Below are 12,503 nucleotides of genomic sequence, written 5' to 3'. Positions count from 1 at the left end.
CCTCTTAATCTAACCCAGATTTAATGTTATGGATAATTCTTTAGCTCTCAGAGGTTTGTGTCATATTAGTGAGCTGATAAATGATGTTGTCTTTCTGTTCAGAAGGAAGTATTTGCAGACAAGACACAAGATGCAACACCCACAGTCATAATGTCAGGCATGCAATGTTGTTGTCATAGACACACTGAGAGCTGTGGCCAGAATTAGTTATACAAGCATAGTTAGATGAAATATTCCAGGGTTTCTGATTGTGTAGTGTAACTGACACCACTAACGGGAGGCACAAACGCACGTTTCCAAAAAAGTGATCCTAATATTCTAAAATAAGAAGCTAACAAAGGCTTGTTGTGTTCTACGATTTTCTATTTTCAGACTGTGATTTTTATTCTTTTATTCTCTCTTTTCTCTTGGGAAAGTTGTGATTCTGCACAGTTGCACTCTGACAAGAAATAGCAGTAAAAAGCTTCCTGTTATCGGAATCATTTAGCCATCCATTGCCCATCCTCATCTGTGCCCTGTTGGCTGATGTGTGTGTCGTTTTGTATGTCTGTCTGCTTTTTGCTTGTCCTATTTAAAGTATTATTTTGTGTTATGTTTTATTGTGATGAAAGATGGTCCTATATGCATCAAATGATTTTAAATGGATCCGTACTTTATTGTGAAGGAGGCTAATCGTCTAATAAAAGGGAATTTTGTTAAGTGACGTGAGATGGTTGTTGTAAATTGGCACAGTGTAAATTAGACCACATTTGTCTAGATTTTTATCATATGGGAGGCTCTGTGATCAAAGCATTTAAAATCGAGAGAATTTAGTCATGTTTGTTTCCTACGTTTGATTAGAAATGAAGATGAGAGGTTTGACTGAAGTTTAACCTGCCTACCATCTCACATGGGAGACATGTAAAAATTTTCCAACTGACGACAGGTGATATATCCACGCAGGTGACCTTTTGATGGGCGGAGCAATGTGATCATCCATGGACTGATTTGCGGGTTTAGAATTTATACAGTTTTTTTTGGAGGGAATATTTGAGCTTCTTGTCTTGTTTGTTTCATTATTAATATAGCTACTTTTTGTGGATTAATCATTTATTTATTTGAGATGTGCCAAATCGCACAAAAAAACAACATTACGTCAGAGTTTTTCTTTTGTTTTGTTTTGGGTTTTTTTAATGTTCGCTGGAAGAGAAAGTTTGATTTTTAACTTACTTTTTGTTCAATTATGTATTTGTTGTTTTGTTGAGTGTTTAAGACAGATAAACACTGGAACAGCCTGTAAACACGGTGGGAAAAAGAAGCCAGTGTCTCTGTTTCCCTCCCCACCATTATTTTTATTTTATTTATTTTATTTAAATAAAATGCTTTAGTTTTTTCCTGAATGTAGGCTGCTGCCTTTCTTTCTTTCTGTTATGAGTTTGAGAAAACAAATCGCTGCACTTGGGCGCACTGTGAGGAGGGTGTCATTAAAACAGCGCTATTATTTTTCCGTTGACCACTTCTCTTGGCTTCAACCAACATTATTAGCAAACTTACCCAGGGGCAAAAAAATGAATCACTCTTGTAAAAACGATCGGTAAAAGGCTCAGCCTATCGTTCATAGTCGATACATTCATCCAATCGCCTACTGTGCCCTCTCTCTGCCGTCGTTCTATCCATGAGGCTGTCAGACAAATAATAAAGCAAAAGTATAGTTTTGCAACAGTAGAAATGGTGTCTCCCAGGTCATGTTGTTCTTATAGTTTTATAATGAAACTGTAGGTTTCTCACTTTGTCATTTTGAACTGAATGCTAACACTCCACTCTCTCAGCTCTGTAGTAAAAATGTTATATCAGTTTCTGCCAAACTGTGTGTTTGGATTCAAATGTGAGCTCAAAGGTTCCTTTATTTTTCCCACTCTTTCTCTCTCCAAACGTCAGGTGGTCACAGCCATTGTGGAATCTGGTAAGAACATGTCAGCAGAGCAGAAGAAGACTGATCGCTGTCCACTCCTCTATGAGTGGCACAAGAAGCAGTACATCGGCGCTGCCCACGGCCTGGCCGGCATCTACTACATGCTGATGCAGGTAGGAGAAAACAGAACGCGGTCTGTTTAAAGTCAGTGGGTTTTTAAAAACGAAAGATTATTTTATTCCTCTATATAAATAAGTTCGAAAGTATTGCTAAAGCTAATGTTATCTGTCATGTAGTTATTTATGGAGAAACACTCAAAGGTTCTGATCTTCTGGTTGATGATACACAATAAATTGTGTCATTTTGCTACATCAGAGAAACAAAAGTATTTCTTATTGATGTTTTTTTCCAAATAGACTGACTTTCATTCTAGAGTAACATTTAATATCACTTGTATATAAGATCACGCATTTATATACTATAGCCACAAACACACACGCATAAATGCACAAAGTGACATCCATATAAGTGAATCCAGGTAATGTGCTTGCAGTGTCAGCGTTGTTGAATCTGTATTTTTGCTGACAGCTCTCGCCTGCAGCCCGTGCTGCAAGCCACCTGCCACCTTCTTTGTGAGCACTGCAATCTAATTGTTGAGGAAAAAACAATGAAGAGAGGCCAGAGACTGGATCCAGATTTCTCTGTACTCATTTTTTATGTATATGTTTACTGAAAAAAATATATAATTAAAGCACCAAGTATGAATTTTACTTTACCTGAAAGAATGAAGGATTATTAGCTGGAGGATTATGTTTTCCTTAGTGCTGTTATATCAGAATGGGCTGAAATCTGTTATTGATTATAGATTTGGGCAGATAGACTCTTTATCAGTATTCGGTATTTGGAAGAAGAACTGTTTGATTAGTGGTGTTGGCAATCAGTAAGTCATTGATTTAAGGTTTGCTTAATGTCTGTTGTTTCTTACTGTTCTGGGCTTAAAGCCAGTAGAGGAGCTGAGACTTTCTGCAGGCAGACATCCTGTAAGTGTTGTTGGCGGCTAAGATGAAGCAGTTTTGTGTGAAATCCTGCCGAAGCATAGCCTACAAAGAACGACCAAAGTGTTCCCACTGTGCATTCAAATGCTACTGGGTATTGTTAGCAGCTAGAAATGTGTTTTAGATATATTCATATATGCACGCATGTCAAATTCATGGTCGCAGAAGGACTCGAGCTTATCCCAGCTGTCACATGCATACAGTATGTTACTGTGTGCATGTGACCTTCTCTGTACTCTGATAAAGGTCATCATTTATCAGTTTTCAAGCAATGTAATTCTGAAAATAGTCACAACAAATACATTACTTAACAGGGCAGCCACACTGCTCAGTTCAGATGTGTCTTGAGATTGTATTGTGTGTGTGTGTGTATGGGCTATAAATGCTTACTTAAACCTTGACTTATTAGGCTTATTAGACTTATTAGACGTTGGCAGTCAGAAGTTTAAAGTAACCTAATGAAACATGTTTGACCAGAAGACAAGAATTCATACTCTAATTATGATAAAAGTTGACACTAATGTCAGTACAATAAAAGGTCAAAGATACAGATAAGGTCTGGACCGTAGAGAGACATGAGCGAACAGCCAGGGACTGGAATCACATGATTTTCAGCATTTCTGGTGCTGGCCAGGGATTGGCACACACAGACAAAAAGTCGTACGCACCCTGACGGCCGCACACTAACATGTCCTTGTAGTGAAGGTATAAACTGTTCCAGCTAGTTATATAAATCTATTGGACGTGCTGTTGTTTGAAAATTAATTGCTGTACACTCACCTTTACCTCAAATTGTTTACCTTACAATGTAATTGTTTGTACCTGTGGGGTGCCAGTTTAGCTCAGGGGTGAGCAGGCGACCATGTGCCGTTTGGCAGGGGAGCAGCGCTTTGCCCCCCTCTCCCTCTTCCAGTTTTTCTGTCACTCTTTGCTTTCACTGTCAGATAAAGGCAAAACATTTCATATGGCCAAAATAAATCAGAAAAAACTGTAAGTAGCAAAATCTGACTGAGTAAGAATACAAAAAGATGGGTGGCAACACAGCAGATCGCCATGGCAACAAAGATGATTCCATTATTCATCTTGTGATTTATAACAATAGCAAAAGCCTAATTTAAAGTAGCTCACTGAAATCTGTCCACAGACTTTTGTGTTTTCTCTGCTGTTCACTGATGTTCTCATTAACACATGAGAATCCATCTTTCTCTGTATGAATAATTCATGACTGTAGCAATCAAAGTATGTGTTGAGTCCATTTAGATCTTATAAACATCTGCTCTGAAACATCTGCTCTGAAAAGCTGTGTTTCACCAGCTTTTCTGCTGCCATTAGGAAAGGTGATAGTCACCTCCTTTTGGGGCATTTAAAGAGAATTCTGTAAATGTAGAGCTGAACAGTACAATTGAAATTAAACACTGTCCCTTTTAGTCTGGAGCAAAAGTCCATCCAGACATCCTGTCAGAGTTGGTTCGCCCCAGCATCGACTACGTCCGCCACAAGAGGTTTCGTTCAGGAAACTTCCCTTCATCCCTGAGCAACGAGAGCGACCGGCTGGTCCACTGGTGCCACGGAGCGCCCGGTGTTATCCATATGCTTATCATGGCCCATAAGGTGAGAGTTCTGCGGTCAGCAGCCACCCTCTCTAACACGCACAAACAACACTGTCACCTTGTGGCACAGTTCTACACTGCATGAACAGTTTGTGTTAAACATATTTGTGGAGCATGTATTATTTGACACGTCAAAGAAAAATCATGTTGTTGATGGGATGTTATTTCGCCTGGCGTCTAACACTTTGGCTAATTTCGTTTTTTTTCTTGGTCCATTAGGAAGCTACATCACAGCCAACATGCTGCCATTCTGGCATTTTGCTCTTACTAATGAGACTCTGCTTTTTATTTTTTGCTGTTGTTTTGGCACAGTGAACAAAGCACTGCACTTAACAATGTTCCGCTATTAACAGAACACAACAACTGTGCCGTTTTTGTCACGCGTTTAAACATTTAAACTGCCACATGTTTTGTTAGTGGCAGATTTCAGGTCGGCTGTTGAAACTATGCTGCATGCACACGTTGTGCTCCCACTGATGGAGTTGTGTTTTTACAATAATGGACGGCAAGTTGAATGATTTCAGAAAATACGATCCTGTTCATGAGGCAGAATAATGGTGATGTATTATCACAGAGGGATGCTCCATTATTAGGGCTTGAAGTTCTCTTTCACTGTGCTGGATCTCCATAAATGTGATGTTTGGACTAATTTCGCAATTATTTGACAACAGTAGGCATACTGTGTCATATTCATAGTCTCAACCAAGACCTATTACATTATTTTATGGCTCTGACAGTGTTGCTTGAATGCAAAGAAGCAGCCATACATCAAAATGATCCAGAAAACACTGCTTTGTTCTGCAGTCTGATGACTGAAAAAAATGGATGTCACATCCTTTAGACTAAAGAAGAGAGGTACATCCGACATGCATCACTGCCTCTGATGGAGGGCTGCGTTAGCGCCTATGGAACCGGCACGTTGGCAAGCCACCGTCAGCGGCTTTTAAAGGAACAGATGCTCCCATACAGAAAACATCGTGTTCATGGAAAGCCTTCCATATTCGATGATATCAACTGATATCACCAAACCCATACAGACATTAAGTTGTTTTCAGACAGTCAGGGGTCACTGCTTCCTAAAATAGCCGGTATTTTCCAGCTTGTTATCACCCCTAGTGGAGTGTTGGTGAGCACCCCTGCAGGTTACAATGGAAGAATACATCATGAGTTAATTTTAGCAGCATCAGAGTTCACCACAGAGACATGAGCTCGTATAAAATCAACATGGCTGAAGTTACTTTAACCATGTAGCTAAGGATTCGTCTGCATGTCTTATATAGTCGGGTTGTAGGAGTGGATCTAGTTGGTAGCTGTAATAGGTAACTTGTGTCTTGCTGTGTGAGAGGAATTCTCGGGATAAGTAGGAAAGGCGAGGGTACATGGTTCTGCTTTCAAAGGAAAAGGAGAATTCTGAAACAGAACGTGAGCTGCTGGTGTGTTCGAAATGAGAGCGCAGCAGCAGTTTATAAGATTGGCTGGTTCCGTGTATTCAGGTGGAAACAGAAGGAACTGTCACTGGGATGAGTTTTAAAAAAGCGCAGGTTGTTAATAGTGGATTGTTTCTTTTCCTGCTCCTTTCCTGTAGCTGATGTTTCTGTGTTACAGCTAAAAGCTAATAATAATAATAGAGAGAGGTGGGGCCGGATACAATTTCTTCTACATTACATGGCAGCTCTGTAGAATGCAGCTTTTCAAAGCGCTCCCTGCTTGACGCCATCACGGACCTCACACAGCTGTGGGAGACTGGCTTATATAATCACATCCAATCAGGCACACTGTCAGGTCTGCACTGTACTCCTACTGTGTCCTGTCAGCTTCATACCTGTCTGATAGGTCGTCTGTCACCTCAGTTATGAGTTCAAGTCGCTTCGCTTTAGATTAGATTTATTTCTTTGAAATGAGATCTGGATGTGTGGTTACATTTAGTTTTCATGTAGGCAGAGTCTTTATCTCTTCTGCGAGGACCATACAGCGTCAGGTTTGTAGATATTATATGGGCTGTCTGATACAGGGGTTACATTTACTGCTGGTTGCCTTGAGTTGACGGTGCTTTCAGATTATGAAGTGTTTTCACATACAGAATGCAGTTTGGTTTTTTTTTTAAATTGCTACGATATTTAACAAAAAATGTCAAAATGCTGACTGCATCTGTTACGAGTTGGCAGTAGCTGTTGAAAGGCTGACAAGGTTTGACTATCCTGTCGGCTTCATCCTGTGTCTTGCCAGATTTTTAAAGAAGAAAAGTACCTGAAGGAGGCTGTAGACTGCGGCGAGGTGATATGGCAGCGGGGCCTGCTCAGAAAAGGCTACGGTATTTGCCATGGAACCGCTGGCAATGGATACGCCTTCCTGTCTCTCTACAAACTCACCAAGGAGAAGAAATACCTGCACCGCGCCTGCAAGGTAACAAGATTCTTAGTAGTAGACTAAATATGCACAAGCAAGAAGTGGCTCTAAAGATGCCGTGGTTAAAACTGTTGTGGATTCGTGCGTGATATGATTTTTTTCTGAATAATTTAAGCTGCCCTGTTTAACAGACATAACGTTGGTCATAGCATTAAATGTATGTTCGTATTGGACACCAGAGCACCGTGAAGCCTGTTGAGAGGAGACCTGTAATGTACAGTCTTCTTACTCGTGTTTCTAATCATATGACACAGCAGCTTTTCAATGTGTGTAGTTGTGGTAAACGTATACGCTTTGAAACACCAGTAACTGCAAATGTAAAAAAGTACACAGCAGACAGCATGGTGGTATAATAGACTGTTAACAGCTGATCTGTGGCTAAGAGACGAGCTGCGTCTCCTTTCTGGAGGTTTTGGTTTCTTAAAAATAAGAGGGAACTGGGTGGCCTCAAGCTGACATGTTTTGCCTTAAAAGGAAATTTTGTGCCACTATCTTTGAAAAAACAAGTCCAAATTGAGTTTTTTTATTCCTGGTTTCTTATATTACGGCTCACTATATATCATGATGTACTGGGGAACTACACGAGTCTTTAACAATGCCATGGAAATGTTACCATACAGATTTTTGGTCATACTGCACTGTCTTTGTCTCACGTGAGCTTTTTCTAACAGAGATCCAGCATGGGATTTATCATGTAGTCTTTCCACTCCTTACCTAGCTTGGTTAGCTCAGTGCATCTGTCATTACTATAGCAACCAGACTGTAAACATGTTTGTTTGCACTGTAAAAGTTGGGCTTTTTGACATGTTTTTAAAGTGACTTGTTGACAACCAACTTAATGAGCCAATTTTATTACATGATTCATGTGTGCCCCTCACATTTGGCAGAAGGTTGAACACTGAAGACTTATAAAAGCAAGTCTATTTTGTTGTTTTTAAGAAAGAATGATGTTCACGTGTGCTCTGTTTTTATATTCTAACAGTTTGCTGAGTGGTGTTTGGACTACGGGACACATGGGTGTCGTATCCCAGACAGACCATACTCCCTTTTTGAAGGTACCTAATTCATATTGATTTAATATTTCACATATCGTCTGTGTCATATTCGTCTGCATCTTCTTCTGTCTGTGTAGCAGCTACTCAGCTGTAATGGGTGAAATTTTCCTTACATTTCCACACATGTGTAATGTTACATCAGGAATTATGGAATATGACTTTATTTGAACCATTCACCCCTGTAGCACAGTATGGAAGTGGTTAGCACCATGGCCTCATATCAAAAAGGTTCCTGTGTGGAGATGTGGTGCTTCTTCCTGTGCCTGCACAGGTGCTATAGATTCATCCCACAGTCCAAAGACAGTAGTTTTATTTGTGAATCTAAACTGCCCATGGATGAGAGGTAGATGAAGTGCTTAAAGTAGATAAAATAAATATAAAATACATATAAAATAAATAATATAAAGTATATAAATAAAAATATAAATAAATTCAATATTATGAATTATGCTTAAATGTGACTTGTAATCTGAAGTGCTTTGCGTAGTCAGTAAGAATAGAAAAGAATAAATGCAGTATATGAATAAAAGTTCCTCAGTAGATAAGCCTTTGTGTTTATCTAATAAACATTTTCTGTTGCTTGGAGGTCTGTAATTTAGTAGATGTCTGACACGTAGCCACATGCAATTGGTTGGTTATTTGGTTGTGAAACGGTTATGATCAGATCACAACATCCACTCTAGATACCAGATGATGTACAGTATATGATGTTGTCATTAAACTCTGTCTCATCGTGTGTTGCATGGTAAGCTTATTTCTACGAGCCTCTGGTCGATCCGAAGTTACTGTGATCTATTGCAGCGTGTTAGCACAGCTGCATTATAACAAAAGGTTTTAATCTGTTGGCTGTCTGTGGAGCTTTCAGAGGTCTGAAGGCAGAAGAGCGCTCTTTTGCTCTCCAACCAAAAATAGGTGTAGAGGACACGGCTTTTTCAGTAACTTCAGCAGATTGCTTTTCACCTTTCACTTAAGCTCAGCATTGTTCAGACATTTAGAAAAGTAGTCTTTTCACTGACTTTTTGCTTTGTGTAGGTCACACACATAGCAAAAAAAACAGCAAAAATGGCATACGGTGAAATGTGTATCCAGCAGTAATGACTGTTTCTCCACTTAGGTATGGCAGGAGCCATCCACTACATATCAGAGATGGAAAACCCCGAAGCTTCGTGTTTCCCTGCCTTTGAACTTTGACCTGACAGCCCCTGACTTTGGATTACGAAGGGGAGGCTTAATATTTTCAAGTTAACTTTCCTTTAAAGGTACGCTGCTCAAAAAAAAATGAGGGGAATGTTTAAATCACACATTGGATCTTGATAAATGAAATACTCACTCTGAAAATCTTTAGTGTCATAAATTTTGTAATTATCTTGAGAACAAAATGACCTACTAACAGTGAGAACCAATATCATCCACCCTTTAAGGGTTTGAATTTAGAAACCACACCAAAAATCCAAGTTAAAAATAGAAATCACTGGCTCGTCTGACCTGCATCATAGTGTGGCTCAGCAGTATGTGTGGTCCCCATGAGCCTACATGCGCTCTTAGCTGATGTCTTTAAATCTTGTTCTGGACTTGGATCAAGGCACCAGTAAACTTCTGGACAGTGTGTGGCACTATTTGGTGGGTTTCGATGGACCAGTGCATAATTTTCCTGAGAATCTTCATATCTGAGAAGCACGGGGGCCTATAACTGGCGTCAGTGCCTTCATCATCCAGGAACTGCCTTCATTCTAGCCAGCGGAGGACAGACATTGTTGTGCACCAAGAGGATCCCAGGGCTTGCTCCAGCATGAAGTCTGACATTAGATATGTGGATTTCATCCTGATACCAAACATGCAGGTCTGTTTCACTATTTCCCATGTGAACATGCTGTCATCATAGGGCACTAGTGTGAGACCTCCCAGTTTCGGTGGTATCTGAGAAAAATCAGTCATGAGGATTAAGAGGAGAGCATTGGTCTGTGGCTACAACCTGCAAAACCATTCCCATTTGGGAGTTGTCTTCTTGTTGCTTTTCCATTGTTGCCACATTCATGGCACCAAAACAGGTGAAATTAGTTGACCATAGTTTATGCTTCCAAGAATCCTTGAAGCTTAATTGACTGTTTTATTCTGAGATCATAAAGTGTTCCCCTAATTTTTTGAGCAGTGTATTTTGATAAAACTTTCAGCCTTGGTCATGTGTAAGTAGTGACCAATATTAGACATTCAAACTGGAAATAAGTGCAACTGATTAATTATTTGTTGGATTAAAGACATGGTTAGCTTTTCTGTGATTAAAAATGTACAGGGAATGTTTTTGGACAAAACTACACATTCATTTATGGAGGTGTAGTAAAAATAAAAGAAGCAGTAGATCGATGGAGCGCGACCATCGTATTGCCTCTTTTTCTTTTGCTGAAGATAGACACTGGATCTGATGTTGGAACGCTGTCAGAACTCGCCTATAATGTGCTGAGAAAAAGACATGGACCTCATGGCTCCCCATCAACACATTATTGCCAGCTGGGCTTGGTCACAGGAGCACATTCTAAGCACTCAGCCTTTAATATTGTAGCACTTAGGCCAAGAGAGCAAGTGTGGGTGTGTGTGTATGTGTGAAGATGTGCATCTCTGTCAAATGAACTAAAGCTGTTGTGGCATGCTCACTGTTATTGGCTTTTGGTGCCTCATTGTGTGTCAGTGTAGTAGTTATTCTTCCTGTATTTAGGTGTGCTGTTTCAGTTCTTCATGTGTTGATCGCATAGTAGGCAACATGTTTCTTTGCCCTCTTTTATTTTATTAACAAGTATTAAGTAGCTCAGTGCTCTCAAGCTGACCGTCAGCTCTAAAGTCCGTCTGCAGCTTTTCTGTTATAAAAATACATGTTCCAATTATTGCAGTGATTCACAGTTTTAGTGTCAACTTTGCAATAGATGTCATAACATGTATATTTCGGCAATACTGGGCTTTGACTAATTTTGATCTTTTTAAAGGCTGAATAATTGCCTAGCATACATCTCAAAGAGGGGAAAAAACACGAGCCAAGTGCAAAACTGAATCAATTTGGTTTTTGTGAAATAAAAACAGGGTCAAACTTGTATGTACTGACTTGAAAATGTTCAAACATCTGCTTGGATTATTCAGCCCAGTGCTAATGAAAGTGTCAAAACCTCTTCAATTCCTCTTAGTGACTGGCTGTATGTGGTTTCTTCTTTCTGTCTGGTTTTGTTTGACACCACTGAACAACTTAGTAGTCTGTGTTCAGGAAAAAGTGTATTTCGGATCTGATTTATACAAGTCAGGTATATTTATTAAAGAACTATAGATTCAAAAATCAGCTCAAACAATTGGACAAGTTTGGAGCACTACATCACATCCACTTTGCTATGGTCTTAAAAACTTTTCTTTCTTTTTTTTTTTGCATTTTGAACCAATTGCGGATGAAAATTACTTCTTCATTTATACAAGAAAAAATGATTTGCAGTTCCTGGTCACAATTCTTTCAGCACTGGTTTCATTTTGGTAATGGATCTGTTGGAAGAAGCATGACTATAAGGTTCAAATGGTTGAAAGTTGAACAACATATAATTCAGTCCATCTTCTTCTGCTGATCCGGGGTTGTGCTAAAGCAGAGAAGCCCAGACCTCCCTCTCCCCGGCCACCTCCTCCAGCTTGTTGGGAGAACACCAAGACGCTCTCAGGCCAGCTGAGAGATATAATCTCTCCAGCGTGTCCTGGGTCTGTCCTGGGGCCTCCTCCTGGTGGGACATGTCCGGAACAACTTGACCAGGAGGCATCCTTGTCAGGTGCCCGAATCACCTCAACTGGCTCCTTTTGATGTGGAGGTGCAGCGGCTCTACTCTGAATCCCTCCCAAATGGCCGTACTTCTCAACCTATCTCTAAGGGAGAGGTCAGCTACCCTTCAGAGAAACCTCGTTTCCGCCACTTGTAACGCGTTCTTGTTCTTTTGGTCACTACCTACAGCTCCTGACCGTAGGTGAAGGTAGAGACGTAGATCAACCGGTAAATCGAGGGCTTTTCTTTTACACTCAACTCTCTCTTCACCACAACAGACCGGTGCGCCGTCTGCATCACTGCAACCGCAGCTCCAATCCGTCTGTCGATCTCCCGCTCCCTTCCCGTCACTCGTGAACAAGACCCACGAGATAGTTAAACTCCTCCACTTGGGATAAGAACTCATCCCTGACCTGGAGTGGGCACTCCACCCTTTTCCGGCTGAGGACACATGGCCTCAGATTTGGAGGTGCTGATTCTCATTCCCACTGCTTCACAGCTGCAAACCGTTCAAGTGCTAGCTGGAGGCCATCACCCGATGAAGCCAACAGAACCACATAATCTGCGAAAAGCAGAAATGAGATTCTGAGACCACCCAAGTGAAAGCCTTTCGCCACTTGGCTACTCCTAGAAATTCTGTCCATAAAAATTATGAACAGAATCGTTGACAAAAGGCAGCCCTGGCGGAGTCCATCACCCACCAGAACC

At 40.5% G+C, this 12,503-nt stretch overlaps 1 protein-coding gene across 1 annotated transcript in view; it reads left to right on the top strand.

Annotated features, from left to right (window-relative positions):
• Positions 1-11,073, top strand: part of lancl2 (LanC lantibiotic synthetase component C-like 2 (bacterial)) — a 32,734-nt gene extending 21,661 nt beyond the window's left edge. Inside the window, exons 6-10 of the mRNA XM_040047083.1 lie at positions 1,918-2,064; positions 4,375-4,557; positions 6,783-6,959; positions 7,945-8,017; positions 9,132-11,073. Of these exons, the coding sequence (XP_039903017.1) occupies positions 1,918-2,064; positions 4,375-4,557; positions 6,783-6,959; positions 7,945-8,017; positions 9,132-9,208 (657 nt within the window). The 3' untranslated portion in view covers positions 9,209-11,073. The remainder of the gene's footprint in view (positions 1-1,917; positions 2,065-4,374; positions 4,558-6,782; positions 6,960-7,944; positions 8,018-9,131) is intronic.
• The last annotated feature ends 1,430 nt before the right edge of the window (positions 11,074-12,503 follow it).

Source organism: Simochromis diagramma, unplaced genomic scaffold (genome assembly GCF_900408965.1).
Source record: "Simochromis diagramma unplaced genomic scaffold, fSimDia1.1 OVJJ01000715.1, whole genome shotgun sequence".
Classification (NCBI taxonomy): Eukaryota; Metazoa; Chordata; class Actinopteri; order Cichliformes; family Cichlidae; genus Simochromis; species Simochromis diagramma.
The sequence above is the reverse complement of the archived record's forward strand: the minus strand, read 5'-3'. Positions and strand labels throughout refer to the sequence as shown.